This window comes from Dipodomys spectabilis, unplaced genomic scaffold (genome assembly GCF_019054845.1).
Source record: "Dipodomys spectabilis isolate Male_0828 unplaced genomic scaffold, ASM1905484v1 ptg000085l, whole genome shotgun sequence".
In the NCBI taxonomy this organism is placed as follows: domain Eukaryota; kingdom Metazoa; phylum Chordata; class Mammalia; order Rodentia; family Heteromyidae; genus Dipodomys; species Dipodomys spectabilis.
In genome coordinates, this window is record NW_024870762.1 from 4,284,347 (window position 1) to 4,298,031 (window position 13,685).

Genomic DNA, 13,685 nt, shown 5'->3' on the forward strand with positions numbered 1-13,685 from the left:
AAACTGACCAGGCCCAGTCCCCTAAATTAATGGGACAATCCATTTCAGACCCAGAGATATTCATTTCTTTCATTTCTTTTCCTGCAGCCCTACAAAAGTAACTTCTTTTACCTATACATATCTCTACCAAAGACCCACTCTGTGGCCACAAAGGGACCAGGAAGAACTTGTGGCATCTCTTCTTGCCTTCAGAGAGCTCAGGGCCCAGGAGAGCTCAGAGCCCAGAAGCCCCACACTTAAAACACTGGGAGTCTCCCCCAGAAAGGGAGCAAAGAAGGCTGAGCTTGAACCAAGAGAAGCAAAGTTCCTGGTAAATGGATCAGCCTTCAGGGCACTTCCTTTGCCCACAGGCCTGGGTTTCTGATTCAGGATCCAATGGGCTACCGCAAGTCTTAGGGTCTCCACAGGGCTCCTACATGCGTGGGAAAATACCCATCAGGGCCATGGAGAAGAGAGGCAGGAGCAGAAGGCAGAGGGGGAGCTGAGAAGAAAAGGAAGAAGTGCCCACAGTCCATCCCATTGCCCTTTCCTAACATCCTGGCCTGCCAGGCCTGGGCTTGTCTCCTGCTCTCTGTCACCCCAAACTGGACATTAACTTGTCCCACTTGACAGAGTAACCAAGGCCTGGGGAATGCCAGCAGGGCAAACCATCAGGCCAGAGCAGATCTAGAAATCCAGACAGCCTGGGCACAGCCCTACCACTTGAGAACTCCGAGCAGGGCCGGATTTAAGTATTGGATACAATTAGGAAGCCACTGATGGCTGCAGTCACAGCATGAGGAGCATGTCTATATCTCTTGGGGATACATAATTTAGTAGTTAGAGGTGGACAGATCCAGGTATGTAATTTACCATAAAAATGCATTAGCAAAAACACGGTGTTACTATGTAACAATAGATAACATAATAGGCTGACTACGGACACGGTGAATAATAAAACTACCTTTTTATTTTATACGATAGGCTCCGAATATTCTTTCTTAGCTTTAAGGTCTGAACCTAAGGCCAGCTGGTACTAGCAACAGAGAACCCAAGTTTAAATCTAAAATTTTAAAAAGAAAGTCACAAATATGTGGAAATTGGGACAATTATTAAGTCCAGGTGGTGAGCAGATGGGTGCTCTAAATGTTCTCGGTCTGTTTCCTGAAATAGAGGGAGGCTTCAGCTAGTGGTGCGGGGTCACAGGGACAGCACAGGCAAAGGACAAAGCCACCACGCTAAATGATCTGTAAAACCCTACCCCAGGGCTGGGAAGGTGGCTCAGTGGTAGAGCACTTGCCTTGCATGCTCGAGGCCCTGGGTTCGATTCCTTTGCACCACATAAGAAAAAAGCCGGAAGTGTTGCTGTGGCTCAAGTGGTAGAGTGCCAGCCTTGAGCTGAAGAGCTGAGGGACAGCGCCCAGGCCCAGAGTTCAGGCCCCACGACCGGACCAAAAAAAAAAAAACAAAAAAACCCTACCCCAGCCATCATCATCACCACCACCACCATTGCCATCAGAGACAGATTTAATTCCCCTTTCCCTAACCCACATCACCCCTATCATCATCAAGGTCTAGACTCCTACTGGACATTTATAGAGACTGGCTCTCCTGTAGGCAGGTCGAACAAAAGATGAGGAAAGGCATTTGCTAACCAAATAGGCACAGGTGTCTGCCTGGGGCGCCTGCGCTGGCCTGAGGCTGAGATTTGTGTTAGCTGCCCCACTCCCTCTTCAGGCTCTGCCCACCTGCCCACCAAAAATATACACTTGTTCTGTGTCCACAGCAGCGATGAAGGCTCAGTAGAGAGTCCCTCCCGCCTGGCTCACCAAGGAGAAACCTGTCTGAAATGTGGACCCTTCCACCCACCCTTGAAGCTCACTGTGTGAACCTCCAGCCTCATCCCTATCCCTACAAGTTCTAGCCCCCAGGCCCTGTAGCTCTTTGCCTCAGACCCCTGCTGTATAACCCAGTCTCTCAAAGTCAGGGGTCCTCAGGGATTGTGACTTCCAGGACCAGTGCTGGAAATCGCTGGCACCAGATCTCACCAGCCTGCCAGGCTTGGAAGGGAGGATGGGAGAGGCTCAGAACTCACACTCACAGACCTGAGATTTGGGCTCTTCTTTCTCCCTCTCCTAGAACTCCAGCCCCCCTTGCTCCCACCCCTACTCCCAGGGAAGCTCCAGCTCTACCTAGAGTAAAATCTGGAGAGCAGGGCTAGAGGTTGGACAAGCAGGATCATCGAAACCCAGAAACTTCCCCACACAAGCTGAGACCAGACAGCTGGTGTGTCCCCACCCTGCAATCCAGCACATCTCCCCACCCCCAACCCAAGCCACTGCCCCATAGGCCATGCTAGGGAGGGGACGCGGGGTCAGGAATGCAGGGCAGGGCAGAATGTGGGCACATGACAACCGCAGGATTCTTCAAGACCAAGCTGCTGACTGCAGCCTGAGACCCTAGAGTCCCAAAGTGGAAGGGTGAGGCTGGTTCTACCGTGGGCAGACCCCCCACACCACCCCTCTCCACCCCCTTCCTCACGCCCTGTGATGCTGGGGATCCCAACCACGCCCCACTGCGAGGGTGGGGGCTGCTCTCACTCCCGAATGCAACACTCACAAAGGTGACACGAAGTGGGTCAGAAGCTCTGGGGCTCCACTCCCCTCCACCACCAGAAAAACACGCCTAGGGAGCCTGTGCCGCCAAGAGGCGGTGCCTCCTCTTTGATCTCCACTCTGGGACGTTATCCTGAGAGGAAAACTGAGGAGTGTCCAGGCATGCGTGGGATAAACTGCTTGTACCAGCGAAATCTTATGAACAGCCAGGATGCCCAATACTAGAATGACTTAAATCAACTGAGGAGCATCAATCATAACATACAGTGCTATGCAGCCTGAGAACGGTGGCTTCACACTGAAAAGACATATTACTATATCCAAGACTGACAGGATACAAAGCCCTAAGTGCAGCTTGATTCATTTATAAATGTTATTCCTATATAGAATGTCTGCACAAGGCATTACAAAAGTCACAGGATAGCAGATAGAGAAGGCAGAACTAGGATTTGAACTCTGAGCTTCACACATGTTCAGCAGGTGCTCTACCCTGACATGTCCCGGCCCTCTTTTGCTCTCCTGCCTCCCCAACCCTGCCAACTTTAAAACAAGATACTCCTGATCTCTGCCTCCCAAGTAACTAAGATTACAACCATTGTGACATCTGGTCTACAGATCATTTTGTGTGTGTGTGTGTGTGTGTGTGTGTGTGTGTGTGTGTGTGTGTGTGTGTGTGTGTGTGTGTGTGTGCCAGTCCTGGGGCTTGAACCCAGGGCCTGGCACTGCCCCAGAGATTTTGTGCTCAAGACTAGCACTCTACCACTTTAAGCCATAGCACCACTTCTGGTTTTCTGATGATGGTTAATTGGCGATAAGAGTCTCACAGACTGTCCTGCTTTGGCTGGCTTTGAACCTCAATCCTCAGATCTCAGCTTCCTGAGTAGCGGGGCTTACAGGCTTGAGCCACCAGCAAGAGCTGACAATTTTTTTTTTTTTGCCAGTCCTGAGGCTTGAACTCAGGGCTGAACTTGAACTCACAGCCCCTGAGCTTTTTTTGTTCAAGGCAACCTACCACTTGAGCCACAGTGCCACTTCTGGCTTTTTCTGTGTATGTGGTACTGAGGAACTGAACCCAGGGCTTCATGCATGCTAGGCAAGCACTCTACCACTGAACCGCATTCTCAGACCCCAATTATTTTTCAACCAGGAAAAAAACAATGCATGTTTTCAAAAATGAATCCCATGGATCAGACTAGCTGAGGCCAACACCCCTACCTTGGGCTATAGAACAAAAGTCTAACGTCTCCTTCCAGTGAAATCACATTTAAATGACAGCCAAGGGAGGTCTGAAATCCGCCTGGGGATTTCTATCAGGTTGGGAGGAACCATCCCTCCTCAGGGATTGCTTGCGCGTATCTCAGAGACTTAAGACTCCAAGAGCCTCAGGGATTATCTCAATAGCTCCCCACTACACAGGAAAGAACAGCTAGAACTAAGTTTGTTTTTTATTTGTTTGTTTTGTTTTCCTAGCAGTTCTGGGGTTTGAACTCAGGCCATTACGCTTGCTAGGCTGGTGCGCTACCACTTGAGTCACACTCCAGTCCTTTTTGCTTTACTTAAAAAAAATGTATTGTTATTATAGAAGTGATGATATGCAGAGGAGTTACAGTTACCTAAGTCAGGTAAAGAGCACATTTGTTCTTGGACAATGTCACCCTTTCCCTCACTCTCTCTTTGGTTACATTCTTTCGTGATTTGTTTTGTTTTGTTTGAACCCTGGGCTTCTCATTTGCTAAGCAAGCCCTACTACTTCAGCCACTCTGCCAACCCTTTTCGTGTGTTATTTTTGAGATGGGATCTCAATTTATGCCAGGATGGATTTGAGCTTTAATCCTCCTATTTATGTTTCCTCGATAACTTGGGATAATAGACAAATTTGGACAGCAATCTCTGCCTCCAAGTTGCTAGGATTACAGGCTCGATCCACTGCACCTGGCCTAATCTCATACTTTTGACTCAACTGGTCAGAATCTTTGTCTTCCTTGTAGTTGAGATTATAGTCATGTGCTACTGTGATGAGCCTGAAACCCAGTCTTGATTACAAATTCCCCAGTGCTTAAAACAATGTCTGGCACATAGTAGGTATATAATAAACATTTGTCAAAGGACCTAATGAGCCCAGGTTGCAGAGAAGTCCAACAAGCAAGCTTCTTTACAGTCAACCTAGGCGGTAGGGAGAGGACCAAGTTCGGGGAGCTGAACACATTAAAATCTCCTGATACACTTGTAAGGAATCCAACACCCAGAATCCACCCCTAGAGATACTGCTATGGATCTGGCACGGGACTTCAAACCTGGAAATTTGTGTGTATGTGTGTGTGTGCTGGTCCTGGGGCTTGACCTCAGGACCTGTGTGCTGCCCCTGAGCTTTATTGATCACGGTTAACGCTTTACCACTTGAGCCTCTACTTCCAGCTTTTTGGTGGTAAACTAAAGATGAGAGTCTTACAGACGTTCTTGCCCAGGCTGGCTTTAAACCGTGATCCTCAGATCTCAACCTCCTGAGTAGCTAGGACTACAGGTGTGAACCACTGGCACCCAGCGAAAGCTGAAAATCTTTAAAAATTCCCCAGGAGAGTCCAGGTGTAGCTGGACCGCCTTAGAGAACACAGGCACTGACGGAAACACCGTCTGAGAAGGCACAGCCTCCCCAAAACCATCTAGGATCTGGTAGTAAGCATGAGACCCTTCCTAAGAGCCGTGCCCTTGATGTTCCTGTCCCAAGGACCTTCACTGATCACCCAACCTGGGTGATCCAGGCCCAGAGACTGGGAAGCCCCCCAGGGCTACTCCTAGGCCAGCTATGGATGGGCAGAGGCACCTGGACAACTGCTGTGAGCTCAGTTCAAGGCACAGTTTACCTGAATCTCCACTCCCTGTGGGTCTGATCACCCCTCTGGGACTGGACATGAGATCCTAAAGGTCCTCCTGCATTCCTAAAGCCAGCTCTGCCCAGCCCCTGGCCAGAGGCCTTATAAATCTTCCGCTTCTTGCTGGCCCTGATTAGCCACTCTGGCCCTGGCCTCCACTGCCTGTACCTGGGTAAGGGGCAAGGCAGGGCCCTGACCACACTTTCCTGCCAAGAACAGGTGTGGACCTGCTTCCCCTGCCAGCAGGCAGTCCCAACCCGCTCCAGTATCCACTCCCCTGGCCCCTCCCGTCCTCCCAACCCAGAGTTAATATACAATCTTCACCAGACCTCTAATTATCCAGGAGGCTCTAATTGGCCATCTCCCAAAAAGCTCTGGCCCAAGTCCAAGGCTGTCCCAGCTTCCCTACTCCACCACAGCCCCCTTACCATCTCCCCAGCTGACCCAGCTCCGCTGCCCACCAAGACTGACCCAGCACTAACTGGTACCTCCTGGACACCAGACACTGAGCCACAACCCCAGGTTTCAGCCACATCAACCTCCAGGATTCAATACCCTGATTCCACCAGCCCCCAAAAAGGCTTAAGGGGACCAGGCACTCATGGCTCACTCCTGTAATCCTAGTTATTTAGGAGGCAGAGATCTGAGGATAAAAGTCTGAAGCCAGGGGCTGGGAAGGTGGCTTAGTGGTAGAGTGCTTGCCTTGCAGGCATGAGGCCCTGGGTTCAATTCCTCGGCACTACATAAACAGAAAAAGCTGGAAGTGGCACTGTGGCTCAAGTCGTAGAGCTCTAGCCTTGATCAGAAGAGCTGAGGGATCGCGCCCAAGCCCAGAGTTCAGGCCCGATGACCAGCAAAAACAAAAAAAAAGTCTGAAGCCAGTAGAAATGTCTCTGAGTTTCTTATCTCCAACTAATCAGCACTTGGCTCAAGTGGCAGAGTGCCAGCCTTGAGTGATACAGTTAAGGGACAATGCCTTGGCTAGAAGTTTAAGCCCCAATATCATCACACACAAAAAAGCAGCAGGTCCCCTTTAAGGTTGGAGGCAGATTCTGGAGAGGATGAGGCAGAGAATCACCCAGCAAAGTTTCTCGCTCTGTGCTCCACCTCTCCAATCTCCAGGAGTCTTATTAAAATGCAAACTTTGGACTGAGATTTAGTCTGGTAGCTCAGTGGCAGAGAGCTAGAACTCACCTAGTGTATGCCCCCTAGTACACTGGAGGTCCTGGGTTCCAACCCCAGCACCACTAAATAAATAAATAAATAAATAAATAAATAAAACGGCAGAGAGTCTGAGATTCTGTATTTCCATCAAGCTTCTAGGTGTTGTTGAAGCTGCTGGATGGAGGACTACACTTTGGGGGATTGAGGCTTAAGCTCTTTTTATCTTTCCTTTCTCTTGGTGGTAGTGATGGTATCCTCATTGAAGTGGGCCTTGCAATCTACCCTTGAACCATGACAACCTCCCCCCCCATCAAATCCTCACTGAGCCCAACACTGTGAGTGTTTCCACGGTTGGTGCGGGCAAAGTGTCCAGCAGGGATCCACAGGGAAGCCTCGCAGGAAACCTAACTAATGCAGCACAGCGATGTACAACAGAGGAAAGAGTTAACACTGCCCTGAGAAGGAGGGGAGGTGATCTAAAGAGGCCCCAGCGCACCAGGTCTTCGAGGGTAGGACAGATTTACTCTGGCTAGCAGGAACAGCACTGGAGCAAAGGTACAGATGGAGTGGGCGACAGGTTCCAGGAACTGCACCTGGAACTTCAGGTGTGCAAAGAGGGAGGTGAGGTAAACCCAGAAGATTAGGCCGGGGCTGCCGCTGCTAGGACACTAGGCTGGGAGTGCTCGTGTCCATCCATGCTGGAGGTGTTTGCAGAGGGAGGGGGCACCCCGGATAAAAGGCTCTCACTTGGGATCAAGGTGGACTGGAAAGCGGTGCCTGGGGCAGGAAGGGCCAAGGTACAGGGAGGTATATTAGGAGGTAACAAAGGGAATCCAGTGTGAGGGAATGGGGCTGCCTGAAGGAAGAGGAACTGGAAATGAGACTACCTGGGCTGGGAAGTTGGCTCAGTGGTAGAGCGCTTGCCTTGCATGCATGAGGACCTGGGTTCAATTCCTCAGCACCACATAAGTAAAAAGAAAAAAGCTGGAAGTGGTGCTGTGGCTCAAGTGGTAGAGTGCTAGCCTTGAGCTGAAGAGCTGAGGGGCAGCGCCCAGGCCCAGAGTTCAGGCCCCACGACCGACGAAAAAAGAAAAGAAAAAAAAATGAGACTACCTCTTGTCTCTGTTAAACCTCACAAGTGCCTAAAAAAACACCCACTGAGCCAGGCACTGGTGGCTCATGCCTGTAACCTCAGCTACTCAGGAGTCTGAGATCTGAGGATCATGGTTTGAAGCCAGTCTGGACAGGAAAGACTCTTGTCGCCACTAAACTACAAAAAATAAAAAGCTGGAAGTGTACAGCACTAGCCTTGAGCAAAAGAAACTCAGGGACAGCACCTAGGCCCTGAGTTCAAGCCCCAGGACCAACACTCACAAAAAAATACCCACTGTGTGCTAGGCTCTGAGCCAGGCACTAGGCACCAGAGAAAATAGGTCCTTTCTCCAGAACTCCATGAAGCTTTGTGAGGGCCTCCCCCCTCTACCCTCCATTTTCCTCTACAGCCCCCACTCACTCTCCTCCTCCCCTCAGCATTATCTGAGGCTGGGGTCTGGCCATTGCTCTCTGGGGCAGACTGTAAGATGCGGGCCCAGATGTGGCTGCACTCTCTGAAGTATAGAAAAATCAGACATGGGGGAGGGAGGGTGCAGAATGGGCCTGGCCATCGGACAGGAGGTGACAGGACAAGGCTGGCAGGCGCTGAGATAAGAAAGCAGGATATGCTGGAATTCCCAGACAGAATTCCCTGCTGGCAGGGATTGACTGACTCCACAGCAGAACTAAAACCAAACTCCCAACCACCCTGGGAGACACCAACAGGTGACTCCCACCTCCCAGGCTGGGCATGGTGGGGACCAGTGGAGTGCCAGGTGCTGACCTGCGACGTGCCCCACTCCCAGAGGAGGCAGCACGAGGCTGAAAGATGCCCAGCCCTCCTGGGTTACAGAGGAGGGCAGGCTGACCCTAAAGGGCAGCAGGACATAGCTGGGAGCACAGGGCCACAGAACCCAGGTCCCCAGACTGAAAACACGAGGGTCAAGGAGGCTCCTGGAGAGAAACCTGCGCTCAGGACCTCTCCTCCACACAGGCCTGCTTCTTGCCAGGGCGGGGAATCGATTCCCCAGTTGAACCAGTCCAGACCCTGGGGGGTGGCAGCCAGAATTAATTAATGTTTGTAAAGTGCTCTAGAGAACCTGGGACCAGGGACCCAAGGGCGCCAGATGAGCAGTACAGGAAATTGACGGGGGAGAGGCGGAGAGAAAGGGGGGCAGCCGGCCAGGACTCCGGACGCCTGGAGACAAGAGTGGTGGAAAAGACACTCCTACCGAAAGGAGGGGGGCGGGTCAGCAAGAAGGCAGAGCCGAGAAGGTGCGACCCCTCCACAGAGCCACAGGCTCCACGCTGAGCCAGCCCACCGCGCACAGCTCCGCCCCAGCCCAGAGCCCAGCAAGGCCGGCCTTCATCTCGGCCTGGCCACCCACCACCTGCCTGCCCGGGGGCCACCTGCAGGGTTAGTCTCAGCCCCTCGGTACCCTCAGGAGATGGGCAGGCACCCCAGGGCGTCGAGGGCACCCGGGCGGGCGCCCCCAACAACTCCCGCAGGACAGCCCGACTCCTACCTGAACAAACATTTTACTTCCTTTCTCTGAACGCAGGAGGCGAGCCCTGCCCGCGCTCCCCCAGGCTGCGGCGTCCAGGTTCCCGGTCGAGGGCAGCGGGCCGCGGCAGCAGGGCGCGCGCAGCTGGCACCGGGGGCCCCCGGGGGGCCCCTCCCGCCATCGCCCCTTGAGTTCAGCCCACTCACCCCAAAGTGCTGATGAAGCCATTGACGGAGCCTTCGGCGTACAGGGAGACAATGTCCCCGATGTGGAGAAAGCTGGACATTTCGTTCATGGCTTCGGCCCTCCGGGGCGGCGGGGGCGCCCGGGGGCGTGCGGACCGACGAGGGGGCGAGGACGGTGGCGATCGGGATCGAGGAGGGGCGCCCTCCCACCTCAGAACCCGGCGATCGGGGAGGCCGGGGCGGGCTGGCGGCCACGACAGCGGGAGGCGGCGCGGCGTGGCCCGGGGTCCGGGTGAGGAGCTGCCCGCGTCTCGACGCGCCCGCCGCCCGCCCGCCCAGCCCGGCCCGCGCGTACCTGCCCCGAGAAGGAGCAGGAAGTGTGGGGCCGCCGCTCACACATGCAAATCCCGCCCGGGAGGCGGGGAGGCCACACCCCGCGCGCCCCCGCCGGCCCCATGTGCACCGGCCCGCCTCCCCGCGCCCGGCACCCCGCGCGCTCCGGGCCCAGCCTCCCGGACGCCCCACGCCCCGCCTGCCTTCCCCGGCCCCCCAAAACGCCCTGCGCCACGACGGGGCCGGGAGGAAGAGCCGGGGCTCCTGCCTGTCCCCTCCACCCCTCGAACTGCCGTTCCCCGAAGACCCCGCTGCGGGACGTCGCCGGGACTGCCTGCCGTCCGGCCCCGTGTCACGGAGCCCCAGCGCGGCGGCCCGCAGAGCGGGATCCGGAGCCGCCTCGGGCGCTGCCGTGAGCTGCGCACGGAGCCCGCGCCCCGGAGCGTCCCGGCCGTGACCCACGATCGCCCCCGTGGCCACCGCGCCGTCTCCGCGCCCAGCTGAGAGCCATCCCGCTCCGGGGGCGCTCCGTGCCTGTGCAGCGCAAATCGGGATTCATTTTCCTCTAAAGTTGAAGGGGGAAAAACAAAACAAAACTTTTCATTGCACAATATGAAAGTGCTTGGAGGGGAAATGAAGCAATGGGTGGGTTTTGTTTTTTTCTCTCTGCATTCCTGTGTACAAAGAAATCCAACTTCCGAATCAGTTCAGCCGCTCCTTCTCCAGAAGTTGGCTCCGAAACGCTTGGCTTCTTCTGTCTTTCCTTGAAAAGAGAAAAAAAAAAAAAAAGGGTGAGGAGGAGAAAATTACCTTCACTAGTTAATAGCGCACCCAAGTGCCGACAATGACAAGTCTGGTGCCAGCCCTTTGGGAGGGACTCCCGAGGCCCCGTGCCAGGCCCTGGCTCACAGGCCGGCCTGCTTTCTGTTGTGTTCGTGGGTGCTGGGGTGTTTTCCTCCCAGTGCTTTCACTTCAACTCCTGAGAGAGAGGAGCCATGCCACCCCCATTCAGTCACACATCCCCAGGCCCCCAGGCTCCCACGCTCACACTTCCTGAGGGGAGGGGGGTGGGTGGTTGTCCCTGGGAGAATGCCAGGAGGGGACTGGGAGACAGAAGCAGGAAGAAGAGACCCTGGAGAGGTGGGCACAGCCGAGAGCCTGGAGGCAGCAGCTGACCGGGAAAGGCCCCTGTGTGGCTTTTTTTTAACCACACTTTGAGGGTCACTGAATCCCGTGCTAAACAGTTTTTCTATCAGCGGCTGCAGTCACAAATAAGCTTTACATCAGTCCACCCCACCACGCATATGCACATGAAACAATTGTTTCCCAAACAATGCCTACCCTATGACCTGCGGTGTGCTCTATTTCCTAGCCTATTTCAGTTGTTTTAATGTTTTTGTGACTCATTATAAATCATTTTTTTAATGTATTCAGTGAGTTTCACACCGAAGTTTCAAAACCTTTTTGGGGGCGGGGAAGAGGTTTGAACGGGGCCTTGCATGCTCTTGGTCTTTTTTTACTCAAGACTGGTGCTCTACCACTTGGACCACCCCTCTCCACTTCTGGTTTTCTGGTTTTGTGTGTGTGTGTGTGTGGAGAGAGAGAGAGAGAGAGAGAGAGACCTGGGATTGAACTCAGGTCCCAAACTCAGGTCCTGGGTGCTATCCTGGAGGGAGTTTTTTGTTTTTGTTTTGCTTAAGGTTAACACTATCACCTGAACCACAGCTCCAGTGCGGGCTTTTTTGGTGATTCATTGGAGATAAGAGTCTCACAGACTTTCCTGCCCAGGCTGGCTTCAAACCACAGTCCTCAGATCTCAGCCTTCTGTGTAGCTAGGATTATAGGAGTGAGCTATCCATACCTTGTAGTTTCAAAAATTTTATGCAGTCCACTCTGCCAAAAAGAGATGACCAAAGCAGAGAAGGAACACCAAAACTGAAGTGCCTGGCAATAGGATGCAGAAGCCAAGCTCCTGACCTAGCTCAGCACTCTGTACTACCTGCTACCTGCCTGGGCTGCTGCTGTCCATCCTAGCTTCGGTAGCCTCACTGATAGGCCTCGCCTGTGGGGACTTTCTCCTGACTCCCCCTGTCCCCCGGAGTTACAAAGGAAAATAATGCTTATTACATAAGGGTTTGCTGAAGAACTACTGTGTGTCAGCCTGGATCTAACTGCCTTTTCTCTTTCTTCAAACAAGGAGTACTAAGAGAGATGTCTTGGAAGCATTCTCTCCAGTGGCCACACTCAGGGCTTGGACCTTCCTTGCCCCAGCCTTGCCCTCCCATACTAATATTCAAATAGAAGTTTCCAGAGGTAACTGGAGGAATTGGGTGGGGTTGGGACAAATGGAGAAAAATGATGGAAGGGGTGACTTTCATCAAGATTCATTTTACTCACAAACTGACATGTTCAATTGAAACCCCTTTGAACAACTACTTAAACATCACTTTTTAAGTAAATTTTTTTAAAAATGGGGGCTGGAAATGTGGCTTAATGGTAGAATGCTTGCCTAGCATGCATGGGGCCCTGGGTTCGATTCCTCAGTATCACATAAACAGAAAAAGCTGGAGTAGTGCTGTGGCTCGGGTGATATAGAGTGCTAGCCTTGAGCAAAAGAAGCTTAGGGACAGTGCCCAGGCCCTAAGTTTAAGCCCAGGATTGGCAGGAAAAAAAATAGATGGTTCCATAACTCAGCCAGGAAGTGGTAACCACTGGATTTGAGCCTAAGATTTGCCCTAGGCTCTTCCATCTCCCTCCCCTTCCCAGCCTGAGTGCTCTGAGCCCCAAGCTGGGGGACCCAGAGGTAGAGAGCATGCCTTCCTCCCCATCCTAGCTAACTGAAGAGGCTCCAGGAAGAATGATGCTGCCAGCCTACACACACACACACACACACACACACACACAGAGCTAGACATTTTTCTGGAAACAGGACCCATCTTCCATCTGTTTCCACAGGAGCCACCCCTCTGGACTCCAGACACCTTCTTCTGCCAAGTCAAGTCCACCATAAACTCTTTTATATATCTAGGTTCTGCAATAGTTGGCTTAAAGAAAATTATTACTTAAAAAAAAGTTTCAAGCAAGGCACTAGTACCTCACACCTGTAACTTTAGTTACTCTGGAGGCTAAGATCTAAGGATCAAGGTTTAAGGCCAGCCTGAGCAGAAAAGTTGGTGAGACTCTTATCTCCAATTAACAGCAAAAAGTCAGAAGTAGAAGTGTTGCTCAAGTGGTGGTACACCAGCCTTGTGAGAAAACAAAACAAAACTAAGGGACAACATCCAAGCCCTGAGTTCAAGTCCTACTAATGGCCCAAAAGAAGAAGAAGAATATCATAGGACTGAGGTTGCAGCTAGGAGGTAAAGTGAGTATACAGCAGCTCTAGGACTCGGGTTCAATCCTAGCACCAAAGGAACATTTTTTTGGGGGGTGGGGTTCGTCATGGGGCTTGAACTCTGGGCCTGGGCGCTGTTCCTCAGCTCCAAAGCAAAAGGCTAGTGCTCTACCACTTGAGCCACAGCACCACTTCCGGTTTTCTGGTGGTTTATTGGAGATAAGCATCTCACAGACTTTCCTGCTCAGGGTGGCTTCAAACCATGATCCTCAGATCTCAGCCTCCTGAGTAGCTAGGATTACACACGTGAGCCACTGGTGCCTGGCCAAAGGAACATTTTAAAACAAAGAAATGGAGGGTGCAACTCTAGTGAGCTTGTTCATTGGCTCTGCTTCTCGGAGCTGGCCTGTCCATTCTACTCTCACCAAGATAAATCAAGAGAACAAGTGAAACCCCAATACCACAGGGGGAGAGGTCAGGCAGATCCCAGCACTGGCACTTTCCTGCAACGTTACTTGGTGTGCTAAATAGGATGTACCCGTTGATTTGATGTGAACACGCCTCCCCTCCCCAAAGAGAGTGCTCACTGGCATTTCCCAGAATTCACC

General features: G+C 52.6%; 1 protein-coding gene across 3 annotated transcripts in view; it reads right to left on the reverse strand.

Annotated features, from left to right (window-relative positions):
• Itpr3 (inositol 1,4,5-trisphosphate receptor type 3) overlaps nucleotides 1-9,720 on the reverse strand; it is a 63,097-nt gene extending 53,377 nt beyond the window's left edge. For all 3 annotated transcript variants that reach the window (XR_006148011.1, XM_042684370.1, XM_042684369.1), the window contains exon 1: nucleotides 9,432-9,720. Coding sequence is in view for 2 of the 3 variants with exons in the window: in XM_042684370.1 (XP_042540304.1) it covers nucleotides 9,432-9,520 (89 nt within the window). In the remaining variant the exon portion in view is untranslated. The remainder of the gene's footprint in view (nucleotides 1-9,431) is intronic.
• Between the last annotated feature and the right edge of the window lie 3,965 nt (nucleotides 9,721-13,685).